Genomic DNA, 15,405 nt, shown 5'->3' on the forward strand with positions numbered 1-15,405 from the left:
CAATAACAAGAGCAACAAAAAGGATTACATGCACGAGTGAAAGGGAACCAAAGAAGGATGAAAACAAATGAGTAAAGATTATATGATTTGATTACATCGTTTGTCCCTTGATGCAGTGCCACATGTGAGCCATGGGTTCTTCCCAAACAGTGAAGTGTGCCCACATTTGCATTACTCTAGATAGCATGTTGTTTACCTCCGACAGGCCTTCACACTGAACATGAGCCTGGATCCACTCCAGCCTATCTGAATTTTCTTTCTCCCGCACTCCTTCATTTACTTGAGAACATAATTCTTCCGCTTTCTCAAGAGCGTGCTTCAAGTGACTGTGGTCAGGGTGGTTTTCAGGAGTGTTTTCTATTATCTACAGGTAAATAAAATATGTTAGCTTTTTTTATTATCTGCAGTTAAAATGCGTTCATCTTGACAGCCTGAACTCTTGCTTCTTTTCTTAATTTTCATCAGAGCTAGCCAGCATGTTCCACATTTCTCTTCCTGCTTGACAAACACGAAAAATAAGAGACAAACTCACAGTTGGTATGTGAACAGCTGAAATTAGTGCCTGTCTGCAGAGCCTTTCCATCAGCACGCTGCTCACTCTGCTGACATAAGTATGCAAATTCCAGCCACAGAAACATGTCCATGGCTGATTAAGGAGTCTCTTAAATGCCAACATCCAATTTGTAACTGGATTATTTCCTATGAAGGTCTGGGGTCAATTTCAATAGTATTATTCAAGATGATAAGTGTTAGGCAACAAATGAAAGTTAGGAAAGGGTTATAAATTATCCAGTAATGTAAGCTGTGCAGTAAGGTAACTTGCAACGATTTGGTATTCAGGCTTGCACAATGAATGCCATTTATGAGACTGTGGGGAGGGAATGACACTGGAAAAAGGCAAGGATGAGCATAAAATAGACCTAGTACTCCCATTTTCTGAGTTTTAAACTTTTCATTCAGCTTTTACTGCCTTTTGGTTCTTTGTGTGCAAGTTTCACCTCAGTTTCTAGCAGAAATCCAGACTCATTTTTTTGAAGCCAAAGGAGTTTCTGCATTTGCTCTTAGTGTGATCAAATATAGAAGGGCACCCCACTTTCCCTAGTATATCAGATATCTAAGAGGGACAAAGCTCAACACAAAGAGGGAAACTATCCTGTAATTAAGCTGTAAGCAAAGCAGCATCAAAAACATCATCTTTGCAAAAGAACGTACATTTTTAATTATTAGTGGGTATCTTGTTACCCGTTGCATAGGCTTTAGTAGAAAACTTGATAGTGGCATTCCTTTACAGCGAGGATCCATTGCTAACCTCTGAAACATTAGAGAGGTAAAATGGTGTTAGTCAGTTTGCTTAAAACCCAGCAAAATAAGCTCCTCTAAGAAAGGAAAAGGCAACAAATGAGCATAATGCTCCAACTAAATCTGTTAGATCACAAACAATGCAGTAGAATTTATTGTATTTTACAAAGTATTCTTCACCTATCTTGCCTGTACAGGAGAAGGGCCTCTTATTATTATTTTTCCAAGTCCCAGCACGTTACTGCAAAACCATTTCTAAACAAACTATTTTATGGCTCTACAGTTTTTTGAAAAAAGGTATTCCTTTAATGAAAAAATGCATTCCTTAAATGAGTGCTTAAGTCTGAAGACTCTTCATTCTAGCCCAAAAGAGGGAGACTATGCATGGGAAATTAGAAAAGCAATGAGCTAAACTTATGGTGAATATTATTCATGGTGTTTGCTTCTTCTCTTACTTTAACGAACTCCTTGAACTCAGGGACTTCATCTGTTTTCTGCTGGATGAGGGCTGCCCCATTCAGCTGGCAGCTACAGAACCGAATGTACGGCTGCATGTGTGGCAGCTGGGCTGTCAGTATGTCACCAATCATTTTCACTGGCATCTTCTCCCCAGACATCTTCTTACGCACTCGCAAAGCCCTAAACATGAAAAGGTCATGGGTGTTTTATACGCAGGTAGACCACTAAACAACAATTCCTGATTTATAAAATAAATTATTTGCTTCTTATTCATTACTGAAATGACAAGACCTCTGAATAATAAATAGGTCAGCCACAAGACTTACTGCATATTGTAAGAACATAACAATCAATTTTGTACCCTTGGCCAACATCATTTCCCTCCTGAGGTCACCAAACTGTAATTTGGTATTAACTTATCACAAAGCCAGATCAGATACAACATAAAAGGGAATCTAATTTCCCTTTCTATTCATTTAGAGAGGACAGATATGCTCTTGAATGAGGGATAAAAACAGTACCACTTCCTTAACCCCAAACCTACCCAGTTTTCAGCCTGGTTTCCTAAGGAAAAGGAGGTTTGTTGTTATCAAGCTGCCTTTGTCCTACCACTGTCATAACTTATCATATTGGTGGCCATTTTCAAACACATTCTACAAAAGAGGAGATATCTCAAAATTTCTAAGTCTCTATAAGTTCAATAAAAAATAGCAGCTCAGTAGGGGAAAAAAAAGGAAGTTTATTAATCCTCCTGCTTATGAACATGAAGGTTTAACTCAATCCTTACTCATTTTGTCTGGCAATGGCCAGATGAGCAATCAGATGAGCATGCCTCCAAACCAGCCACAGAATTTACTGTGCCTTGCTGAAGCAGTAGGGATGAGTGAGAAAGATGCAGGTAGGAAGACAGGATCCACCAGAGGCCACAGAGAATGAAGGGAGAAATAAGGGTACTTGCACTGTGTGGAGTTTCATGGTAGAGAGTTGGGGCTGCAGTAGTTGGAGACTTTGGAAGGAAGGGTGCAGGGTACACTGGACACAAATCCATAGGAAACCAGGCTTTGTTGGCGATGCTTCTCACAAAACAGCTCATTCAGATGTTATAAGCCTACAATAACTAAAGGAATACATCAGCTAACTCAGAATTAGGGAGGCAGAGATTGTTGTGCTTTGCTTTCCAGTCACAGGTAATAGGACTGGAACTGGGTATTGGGCTGTGACAGAGATAATAGGAAGTAAACGTATGGACTGTGGGTAGCCTTGACAAGCACTGCTCTTCAGGAGAAGTTGACCTTGCCTTCTGGAGCACGGGCACAGCAAGAGCAAAGTACGTGCAAATACTCTTTTGGTGACTATTTTTGTAAGTGGCAAATATTTTCATGCAGCTAAAAGTAAAAAGGGGGGGGAGGGGGGGAAAGACCATGATTTTTTAGTTGCTAAGTATGGGGGGGGGAAAAAAACTTACTTCAGTAGTTTTATATTGCACATAATCAGTTCCTTCCAATTAACAAAAATCATAGCAACTTCTTTTTCTGTTAGCAGCTCAGATTCCATTAGTGGTTTCTGGAAGATCTATAGATTTAGAAAATTAAGCAATTTAGAAAGCATGTCTTAAGCATAATCAAAGTGACTAAGGCTGATGATGTCTAAGACTTCCTTAGTCTGGAAGCAAGACAACGTTACATCAGAGTAGCACATGATACTCCGTGGAACAGACTTCAAGCGTGCACTGTGCCCTAAAGATCCATGGTGTTCCCAAACAATATCTTTGTAAGAAGCATATTTATTTAAAAGAGAATGATCTGAATTGGTGTTGGTGGTGTTCGTTATGACCTGGATAACCTGTTTTAAGCTTGGGAATTTTAGTCAGAAGTCTCCTGTAAAATATCCCAGAACTACTTTGATAATACAACTGAAAATACATGTGAATTTGGACTCCTTTATGGAAGTTGTGATTTACCTTATAGTGTCTCAGGCTTGCATACCTTGACCTCTTTTTCAAAAAAGAGCCAGGTTTGTATACCTTGATCTCTTTTTCAAAAAAGAGCTTTCACTCTCTATGAAAAGAATTACCCACAGCAAAATCCTATACAAATTCCTTTTTTTTTCACATGTGAGATGTATTTTGTAACATTTAAAGAGAAGCAGAGTAAATGATAACTGAGTGCCACTGTGAATGTGGAAACTGGCGCATAACACGCCTCAAGCTTTAGGAGCTTACACGTGAGAAACAAAACTTCAAAATCTGGAGTGAAAAGTGTTTACTGGAAAGATAATGTAAACATCAGTGTTTTGGTGATGGTAACACAAGGGTTTACCACTAGTTACACACACTCCCATATAGGCATATATGTATGTATGAAGATTTAATACAGATCATTCCTAGGAAGTCAAACAGACCAGTGATGTCAGATGACTTTGCACAGTGAAATTATCAATCCATTCAAAAACATGAGTGAATAAAACCTCCTCCTAAAAATGCTGCGCCTTCTTACCTCCGTGACCAACTGCAGATCATTTACATAGTTCTCTTCTGTGACAATGAGCTCATGGATGTACCCCTGCCTTTTCCTTTCAGTAGGTGTCAACATATCCAGAAGATGCAAGTCTGCACACCCTGGAAAACATAAAAGAATCCTAGATTTCACTTATGGTCACTTTCAAATTGATCCAGATTTGTAGTAGGTCAAATAATGCTTAATGAATAGTAACTACTGCCTCTTCATTTAATCATAATTCACATGTAATGGCACAATGCTTACAATACTTGATCCCTTAGTGACTCAAAACATTGTCTCTGACTTTTTTTTTTTTTTCTAATCAAGGCCATTTCTAGCTGATAATTAGTTAATAAGGCAAGTGAATGGAGGTCTGTTAGAATGAAAGCATGCAGTCCAGACACAACTAAAGCAGACTTCCCTGTGGCATTAACAAGATTTCTAAAAATGTCTCTTCTCTGGTGGCAAACCTTAAAGTCCTCCTCACCACTACCTGCCCATTTCCAACCTCTCTCCGAAGTTCACTGTCCCTTTAGGTGTGTCATTCAGCTGGAACCACACTGTAAAATAAATCTCCAAATGGATTACTGTTAATAAAAAGGGGGGCAAAGACTTCACCTGGCTTTACTGCCAAAGAACATACAGCTTTGTTGCTTTGTCCTAAAAAGGAACGGAATTAAGGAAGAGCACTATAGTGACCCTTAATGCTCTGACGGGAACTTTGGAATTTCAGCCGTCAGCATATTCATACTCTGAATTCAAGTTTAGCCTTAATCAATCTAGTCAAAGTAGGCATCCTCAACAAGATGGTACTGTAGGGTTTATTTACTTCTTCACATTTCAATTAAAAATTACTTCAAAATTTTTGAAGGATCTGAGCAAAAACACATGAAGGTCAATGGAGATCACCTCACACATTTCACTAATTTATAGACCAAGCCAAAGGGGTTGATTATTGTTCTCCTCTACCTTTAAAAGCATGAGAAAAATTGGTAATAAAGAATTCATCTTCTACCATTTTTTTCCTTCTCTTTTTGAAAACCACCGCCTGTGTATTTGTCCTCTGTAGATTCTTGAATTTTTATACTACAATAAATTTCAAATTTCACATTCTGTTTTCTATTCTGAAATACAACAGAACGTTTAGTTACATTTTTCCCTGTAAGATAGTATTTTTTCAACACAGATCAATTCAATTCTTCTGAAACTGGCAAGCAAAATATTTTCTTCCCATCTTAACACTCTTAACACTATTTTTGTTATGTTTCTGTATAAAAAAATGTATTTCAAAAATAAAAGTTGCTTTGAAGAAGGTTTAAAATGTTTTTCTTTAAGTATTGACTATGACACAATCAAAACTCTTCAGTTTAATTCTTTCCCCAACGCCTCAATAAAGTACTGGCAAATTCAGTATATTCCCCATCAAAACAGTTTTTCCTATTGAAGAAGATCTGACTGAAAACATTCAGTGAGACCTTTGCTTCATGGAGTCTTAAATGGTCAAAGCTTTTTATTTTTAACTGTTCACCGGCATCAATCATGACACCAATACAATGAGATCTAATGGGTGTATTTTTAGTTCAGACGTTCTCAAATGCTTTCATAAAGCAAACCACTACTGCTCCTAATGATATCATGCCCTGGACAACTCTTTCAGTTCTTTGCACATAAAGTTAATAAGTAGATGGTATCTCTTGCATTGTTAGCATTTCCTACATTTTTAGCTTCCTGAATGTAATTCAGGAGCTGATTCTGCACAATGCAACCAGCACAGTCCACAAGTATCACCATTAAATTTTTCATGAACTACTTTTGGAACAACTTGCTTTAACTAATCTGTGCTCCAGAAAAGGTCATGAAAAGTTTGATTAAAAAAAAAAAAAAAAAAAGTAGATACAGACAATCAAGGTAATTTCCCCTATATTAGGATGAGCACAGATCAGAATGGAAGCGTAGCATACTGATAATGCTCCTTTGGGATTCTGTATATTGCAGTCCTTTAAAAGACACAATTCAAACATTGCTCAAAATAAAAAGGTTGGTTTTGAGAAATATCAATTATCAACTTAATGTCAAAATAATCAAAATACCAGGCACTTTTCAAAAGCCAAAAGTTTCAGTTCTGTTTAATAAATGACTGCTTCAAAGCGTTCTCTTAGTTATGTAAATCAGAGGTCTAATGAACAGAATCAGTTCTCCCCAAGCAGTGTCAGCTTCATTAAAAGTGAACAAAGTGCTTAATGATTTTTCTCTAGAGACTGGGGAATTTTAGTGTTCAAAGATGCTGATGACCTTGCATTGAAGTGTTGTTTCCAACCACCAGCCTTTTAGAGGAAGCATTTAACATTTTGAACCACAATATTTAAGTGGCTAGCTTGACAGATAGGCAGCTGGGACTGAAACGGGCTACTTTGAACTCCAACAGATGGCCTGTCTTTGAACACTACGTATTTGGGAAAATAGCCTACTTCAGTTAGAACAGAATATGCAGGAGGGACTTTTCTCATAAAGGATTTTCTTTATTAGGTACACAAGTACTAAGAATTTTCTCATCTTTGCATCATAAGCACCAAACAAGAGCTGGGTTCCTTTTCAAGTTGAAATGTCAAGGCCATGGGGCTCTAGCTAGTTATTCATGGAAGGCAAAGTACTGTGTAAAGTACTTTTATGAACATCCAAATTCCACATGCAGCTGTAATAATATCATTCATGAATTCATTCCACTAAAAGAAACTCCTTGTGAAGTGTTCTTGATATCAGACATTTCCCCTGACAAATGGGAATGTTCTGCAATGGGTGAAGTCCAGCACCTTACCTTAGCATAGAGCTGGTTGGTGTTTAGTTTAAGGCTCACAGTCATTCAGCACAAAGCCATTCAGCTACTTAAAATTAAGCACTGGAATTTGCCTTTTTAGTTATCAGAGTTCACCATTTTATTGTATTTTCTTTCCAACTCTGCAAAAGTGTTGGATTCCATCTGAAAGGCTGCAGAAGCTGAATTTGATTCTTTAACTACAAAAAAATCTAGTAAATTCAGAAAATAATGGAGAACTTAGGATAGCTAATTCAGCGTGTTCACAGTGCAGTGAATACAAATTTCTGCCCTTCAGTTGAGTAACATCTATGAATCCAAGCAGTGGCACGCATGCACGCTCACCAGACTGATTATTGTGTCTGGACTGATAGAACCAGCCTACGAGTGTTGTACCTAGAAACCTGTCCTTTGATTTCTCATCACCATGGGACCTGCAGAACTGAGGGCTTCTAGAAATGTAAACACAATAATTTAAAATATCATTCCAAAAAGTAAGAGTGTTGTTCCCTTTTTCTTGCAAAGACAGCCTCTTCACAACATGGGTCTTAGCTAATCGCTAAGCCAGAAAGCAATCCACCATAGATCGTGTTTCTTCAGAAACAGAGTTCTGCTGTGGAAATCACTGATCTATATAGATAGGCACAATTTCTGATTTCTTCTAATCTGGGGAAATTTTCTAAACAATGTAGCTGCCAGATTTCACCATAAACTTCATACTGGCCCAGTCCGTAACGACAAGATCACAGTAGACAGGAGTCTGTTCTATTATAGGGAACCAGAAGCAGTAACAAATTACATCACGGTTTTCTTCCAAAAGCTTAAGCAAGGAGAAATTGCACACCTGGCACCTCAGTAGCATTCCTTCCCTCAGACAGATTACAGCGTTTGAGCATTCATTCCTCTTATCAACCCACTTCAGATACAACCACCAATTTCCTGCGCACATCTCGTGGGATGGGCCTGCTGCTGAGACTATTTCAAGCTTTTGCTGAGGACAGCTGGTGATCCAACAGACCTTTCCTTCTCTATCTTCCGTGATGCAAAATTACATTTCACAGCTATTTTCAGTGATTTCAGCATGTTTAGAATATCTTAACAGGACCACTATGCCCACTTACTGGTACAGCAGAGCATTTCCCCCAAGGACGTACAGAAGGAGGATGAAGAAACAAGTCTGGAAAGTCCCACTTGCAAAATATTAAACACAGCTTTGTTTTCGCTAAGACCAGGCACCAGCAACACATGTACCTCCTCCTCCTGTTCACACTGATCAGCTATTACCAGGGAGAGGGAATGCCACTGCCAACCCACACAGGCCAAAAAATAAACTCAAGGATCTTGTGTAACATTTATTATTATTTTTTTTAATTCTAAAACATGCCCTAGTGCTAAATGCTAGCTGTGTAGTATTCAAAAATATACACTTTTGATTCGCTACCATCATCTTCATTTTGCAATAGCAAAATCTTTCTGCAGTGTTTTGCATTAGTACCTTATTTTCTATGCAAAAATTTGTTTTAGAATTAAAAGGTGGGGAAGAAGACAGGTGAGACGGTTGGGAAGGCAACCTTCTAAATTCTTTCGGAAACTAAGAGAACACGTCTGCCACTCCCCTTCCATAATCCTCTAAGGGAGAATAAAATCCTGTGTGTCCATCTTAAAATATATAGAGGCAAGGATATGGATACACCTAAAAATATATAGTGGCAGACTTAACCAATTCCTGGACTGGTTTATCACATCAGATAACTTGAAATCTCACCTCTGAATTATGACCCAGGACCTATCTTGAGCCCCTGACCACTTCCTGTACAGTAACAGCAAATCAGTCAAGAGCATCAGGCACAGGTCCAATCTGAAGGAACTGCACAATCCAGTCTTAAAATGGTGTCAGCAAAAATAAAGATGCCATACAAGTACTTCACTTGGGGTCAGAAATGTGGTATCAAGTAGTCTGACAGTTGAAATGTTTTATTAAAATTTCACTTCCTCATACCAATATCCAGCCATCACCTTTCCTGGCTTCAGGTCTTCTCCTCTAAAAAAAAGCTTAAATGAAGTAATCAAACCAGATGGATTTTAATGCTCATCTGGATCCAGAATTACTTCAACATATGATACTATTTAGCAGAGAAAACTGCACTTGGCAGAGAAGAATGTGATGGGAAAGAAAAAAAAAAATGAAACCAGGTTTCAGCAAGTAGGGCCAGGGCACAGAAAACCTTTGTCTGTGGCACTGGTGTGAGCCTGGTTCAGAGCAGTGCTTTGCTCGTGCCAGCACCAGTTCACAGCTGTATGCTGGTGGGTGTCAGCAGAGCTGGCAGCATCAGGGGGTACAAACCAAATACGCAGGTCAGGAAGTGAATGGAGGATAAGCAGGGAGCTTTCTTCTTGCTGCTGGTACAGCTAGCTGCTGCTGAGGGGCCTGACTCAAAAAAGGTAGGGGAGACATGAAGAAACAAATGAGAAACTTATGTTGGAAAATGTAGCCAAATCCTTTGATCACAGAGTCTCACAGGGAATACGGGGAATCCAGCATCTTCTAAAAACTCTAAACTCACTTGCTGTAGAAGAGCTACCTCAGGTATAAACATCCTTCCACCTAAACACACTATCAGATACCTTTTCCATGAAATGTTTAATTCAAATAATTCCACAAGATTAAACTTGTTCTAAAATCCGACTTCCTAATCTGTGTTCTTCCGCAGGCTTAATAGAAGTTACAGAAGAAGAGTTATAGGTGTGATTCAAATTAGTTTCTGGCTCCACACAGACATTGCATTCCTGTGCTGAATTTCTGTGCTGAGGTGAAGCACTTCGGCTACTTCTTGGGTTTTGTTCTCTTTTTTAACAAGGTGGAGGGGAATGAAACAGCCATGAAACTTGCTGTAACAAATGGTGGAAATTTGTTGCCTCTATCAGAATTATGTCTACACATCCTACTAACATTACTAGGTTAAGCCAGATAAAGTTAAGGTGACTCTCACAATTTCTCTTCATGTAGACAATAACTTGAAGTGAGTCCTTATCCAGGCAAAATATTCCTTTGCAAACTAACAACCAGTACAAAAGCCGGTGAGATCTACATCCAGGAAATGAAGTCTTCATGAAAATACTTTTTAACTTCATCAAAGACAATCTTCTGAAAATGTTCTTTCAGGGTTTAAAATCAAAAGGTCTTAGCTTTCTCTGTTTAGCTTACCATAAACCGATCAAATAATATTTGAGATATGTTGTAAGGAGTTAAAGAGCCAGAGACAACAATCATGAAGAACTGAACAACTGCTTTAAAAACAGAACAAAACCAGAGCATGCAGCTACTTTGCTGCCTTGCAGGAAGGTTATGGTAATAGACTGTTTTAAAATGTGTTCAGTGAACTCACGGGGACTGAAGGAAATACCACTGAAACTCCAAAGAACTGAGATTTAAATAGAACTGGTTCTGAATGCAAAGCAGACCATTCTTGATAAACCGGCATCGCGGCCCCTGAGTCGCCTTGGATTGGTTTGAAGGATTGGAACTGACACTAAAAAATCCCTTGAAATGCTTCCTGAGCATCTCAACACAGAGGAAATTCTTCTCTAGACAAGCAGAGAAACTGTGAAGGAAAAAAAAACACCACCAGTTGCAGTAATCCCTAAATCTAGTCTCATCTACATCCCTCAGTTGACAGCTCTTCTTCCTGATTTGATGCAATGGTACCAGGGACTTCACAAATCAAAATTAATATAAAGAATGCATTCAATTGATTAGGCAGTAGCGACACTGCTCTTGCTCTTTTTCTTAATGTTGACTTAAGATGACTTAAATCTTCATTAAGATTTCATCAAAATGGAAATCATCTGAATAGTTTCTTATCTTTGACAAAGTAGATCTTGTTTCAGCCCTGACTGGGATTAGTGTTTGTTGGCTTTGCAGCCAAAAATTCAAGAACTGAAGAGACAAGAGTGTGGGCACATCTCCATCCCAGGAGGCAAGTGTTTTTTCCAACCAGGTTTGCTCGCTGCAGTCCAGATCTGTGGCTTTTGGGAGGGGATTGTGTGGTTTATGAGGTTAAAGGTCTTCTCAGATGAACTAGTGAAGAGCAGAAAGTCAAAACTGGATCAAGACACAACCCTGAAAAACTATTCTTTTTGATGGAAATAATCCATTTTCTTTATTAAAGAATTACTTTCATACTCCCTTTCTCATATATATTAACAAAAATCCAGACAGGTAAAAAAGAGTAAGTGCAATATAATGTCCTCTGCTATTCATGGGAGATAACTGATTGTGAGGAAGATTAAACACTACCATGCTGATCTATCGTAGGACGCTTAAGAATTTTAATAATTGACTAAATAAACATCATAGATATTTCAACAACAAATTTCAATATAAGCCACAATGGTTTGAATATCTTTGTCTGGGACATTCTAAATGTGTTTTGAGGTTTTTGTGAGTTCACTATGCTCAAGAATAGACTGATTTATAAAGCTGTTGCTCTGTTGAGGATTACACAGTACTCTTCTGTATGAGGAATCCTGGCACAACGTATACCAGTGTGTGTGGCTACAGAGGGACAACTTCAGGCTGTCCTATTCAGTTCAGTGGAAAATTGACCCCAGGAACTTTAAGGGCACTGTGATTTTGAAAATCTTTTATGAGACATCACTCTCAGCATTTTTAAAAAGCGCGTTAGGAAACGTGTAACCTGCAGATATTGTAATAGTTTTATTTTTTTCTTACTTGACGTAATTATTTAAAAACAAAAAAACAAAAAAACAAAAAAAAAAACAGAAACAAACAAACAAAAAAAACAGCATCCGAATCTCCTATATCCAAAGTATTGCCAATATTTCAATATTTAGAGAAAATGTGTTTCTAGCCTGAAGTCATAAAAACCACAATGTCCCTTTGGACAAATGCTTTTAGTCATGTTATAAATCTTTCAACACAATAGCTCGTTACGGGAACATAGAGATACCCTTTCATTAAAATAACATTTTAATGCATGAAATATTGAAATAATGGAGAAGAATCTGGCTACACAGTTCTCAGTAAGCAAAACAATGGGCACTGAAAATTACAGGTATTAAGTTACGTTCAATTTCTGTCAGATACTAGGCAGCATATTTTTCAGCAAGTGGCTATGATGAAGAAATTTTATTTTTTTTTATGGCAGGGTGATAAATGAAAAATTTGTGCATGTTAAATACTATTCTAAAAATACAGAAAATCTGTGCAATTGTGCATGTTTTAAGACTAGAGCTTCTGGCATATAACACAGAGCCTAAGTCAATGTAAACCCATGGTAAAACAATAAAGTATACTTAATATATCTACTAATATAGTGTCAAAAATATCTACTGATTTGTAACATGTAGAAAGCATTGAGAAAAGAAAGAAAGGTGCAAAAGTTTGCAGTTAATCACGATCAATCTGAGTAATTATATGCAAATAATATTCAAAGAAACAACACAAGTGTCATTCTGAAATTAAACAGGATGGCTTCAGGCTATGCTGGTGGCAAATTCATTACATGCACTAATGCCACTTGGTGAATTCTGTGTGTACACAGCAACAAGACAACAAACACATTTTAGTCTAGCTTTTATATGAAGAATTTAATTATCTATACATGTAACTAATTTTAAAGGCTGTATTACAGTTGTTAAAGCTGCAGGTTTTTATATATTTATATATTTTACATTCATATTGATGAAATACTGAAGTGCAATTGAATACGGAGCTTCACTTGTTCTTTGCACTGCACGGTGGGTCAGAAGGAGGGAGATGGGGTAGGATTAGAAATTCTACAACACTGCCAGCATGAAATTCAGAAATAAATGAAATACATAAAACAGAACATAACGAAATGGTAAAGTAATTAGTGTAATTGCTATATTGTGCTTGAGGCATTGGGTAGAGAGGGTTTCTGCACTGACAGCACCAGGCATTTCATCAAGAGCTTGTAACTAATGCTGGAAAGACAAACATGGCTTAGCTACAGCACACCTACTACATAAACTTGACTGTAAGCTCCATTTAATATTAATTTGTATAAATTCCACAGTCTAGTTTAAAAAAAATGTAAACATTGGAAATTAATTGCAGGGAGTATTTCTATACATTCTTTCTTGTCAGGAAAATTACTTGTTCAAAAAGTGTTGTTCCATAGTCATGAGAAAGTAAAAATGAGAAATCAAACTTCATGTAACCAAGATGAAAAAAAAAAAAAAAAGAAGTTAATTCTCAAATCTCACATGAATGTAGCATTCTATTGATTTCTGATACGAAAATGCCAAAACTGAAACATCTGAGACAAACACAAACTGGGATGTTTTCTAACTGTATGCAGCTACAAGTAATGTGCAAAATAAAATTAACATAACTGGGATAACAACATTATGCAAGGTTAATATCTCTTGCATTGGAAGGAAGTTAATTTCCTCTCTCCACAATGTATTATACACTCAACAAGGAACACCTGATACATACAGTACAAGAACTACAACAAAATACCTTATCTGTAATTGGGCACATTTAAAGTTCCTTAAACTGATTTAACTCCTTCTGTTCTTTTGTAATAATAATTAAAAAAAAAAAAAAAAGACATATTGACAACACTGGACAAGTGAACAATAAAAAAGAAAGATACATAAAGTCTCAAATTTATGGACATTTGGAACAATTTTAACAGCACATGCAGCATTCCTTGATAGTGGGTCTTTTTGCACAAACAAAATTGCAATGAAGAAATTTAATTTATACTTTTCCTTTAGAAGGCTAAAATATATATTTAAAAATAATCTTAAAACTACAAAAGCACCTGTGCAAAGGTGGAAAAATTAGTTTGGTAACTATGAAAGCCACAAAAGGACCCACTATCCTCTGATTTTTTTTGTGTTTTTTTTTTCTTTTGTTTGTTTCATTTAATTTTGCGTCTATATCTGTAGGTAATTAACTCAAACATTGCGATTACATGCAACTAATGTAAAATGAGGTAAACTGCTCTGCAGTGTGTTCTTCTACTCAGAAGGCAGTAGATGATCATGCTGGAAGCCACATGATCAAGGCTGCATCTCCCATCATCCCTCTGGGCAGTGATATGGGATAGTGGGTCTCTTTGAGGACTTTCAAGCCTGAGTGGGGGATGGACAACATATGATTCCTAGAAAAAGGAGGAAAACAACACATAAGCAAAACAAAACAATGAGCAAATTCAAGCTAGGAAAATGAGTCAGGCATGTAAACAGCATGGTGCAAAAATGATAAAAGGTAACATGCTACAAAGGGGATGGGAACTAAAAATAAAACAAACATAAAATAAGGTTTGCATTACGGAAGGTCTTCAAAGAGACTTTGACAAGTGCAGCAGTGGTGAAGCTTTGAGTTCTGCAAACCGCAGCAGAATCACAGCAATGCTGCATGTTTCATCTTAAAGTACTACATAAATAATCACAGCATGACAGCAGAGAGGGTCACTTACATTGCTGGCTTGGGTCCATATCTGTTGTCAGCTTCACATAGTTGGATGGGAAGAGACCCACTTGTCCATTCACCTCCCCTTTCCACCAGTCTGGGTCTTCCTTGTTAAGGACGTTTATAATCTGGCCTTTATTGAATGCTAGCTCATCATCGTTCTGTGCAGTGTAGTCATACATGCCAATTACTTGGCACACTGGAAGATAAAGGAAGAGTTCTATAGTACTGGTAATATTTTGGCAAAACATAAGCTACGTGTAAACCTACTGCAAACACTACAGACGTCACAGGATAGTTCCTGGACACTACGCTGCTCTGCACCAGTACTGCTGTGGTCCTGCCCCTCTCTCCTCTGCCCCTATACTGGTACTTATCTGAGCCCTCACTACATTGGCTCAAGGTTATTTAAAAAATAACAAAGACATTCAGAGCAGCTTTATTCTCTCAGTCAGCTTACTGAGGGGTCAGGATCACAACAGGAAGGGCAGAGCACAACAATGCGAACTGAGAACAGTGTCACCTACTGGAACTGCACCCAAGATAATTTTTCATAGGAAGAGCTCGACAGTGGGAGAAGATTGGAAAAAGAATTGAATTTGAACAAAAAGTCAAACAATTCAAGGATGCTAGCTTTCTACTGACACTCCTCTTCAGCTTTATATAAACATTTTTGTCCATAAAAGCACCAAATTTGTAGTACATTTAAAAAATCTGCATTTTGCATCCTCACCAACCAGTTCTAAATAAGAATCCTTTCTAGTAGAACTGTTCAATGGACAAAAAAGTCTGGGAAATGGACTGGGAACTTCCACTGCCTGAAGCCTGAGAAAGGGACTCTTTTCTAATTAGCACTGAACATGATTAAC

At 37.6% G+C, this 15,405-nt stretch overlaps 1 protein-coding gene across 7 annotated transcripts in view; it reads right to left on the reverse strand.

Annotated features, from left to right (window-relative positions):
- Positions 1 to 15,405, reverse strand: part of ITSN1 (intersectin 1) — a 128,887-nt gene that overhangs the window by 14,059 nt on the left and 99,423 nt on the right. For 6 of the 7 annotated variants that reach the window (XM_082780909.1, XM_082780910.1, XM_082780906.1 and 3 more), the window contains 6 exons: positions 14,544 to 14,735; positions 4,254 to 4,375; positions 3,224 to 3,330; positions 1,755 to 1,938; positions 1,213 to 1,311; positions 197 to 364 (listed from right to left, as the gene is read on the reverse strand). In XM_082780909.1, the coding sequence (XP_082637035.1) occupies positions 197 to 364; positions 1,213 to 1,311; positions 1,755 to 1,938; positions 3,224 to 3,330; positions 4,254 to 4,375; positions 14,544 to 14,735 (872 nt within the window). The remainder of the gene's footprint in view (positions 1 to 196; positions 365 to 1,212; positions 1,312 to 1,754; positions 1,939 to 3,223; positions 3,331 to 4,253; positions 4,376 to 14,543; positions 14,736 to 15,405) is intronic. The other variant, XM_082780908.1, reaches the window with a different exon arrangement.

The sequence above is a fragment of the Aythya marila genome (assembly GCF_965140915.1).
Source record: "Aythya marila genome assembly, chromosome: 1".
In the NCBI taxonomy this organism is placed as follows: Eukaryota; Metazoa; Chordata; class Aves; order Anseriformes; family Anatidae; genus Aythya; species Aythya marila.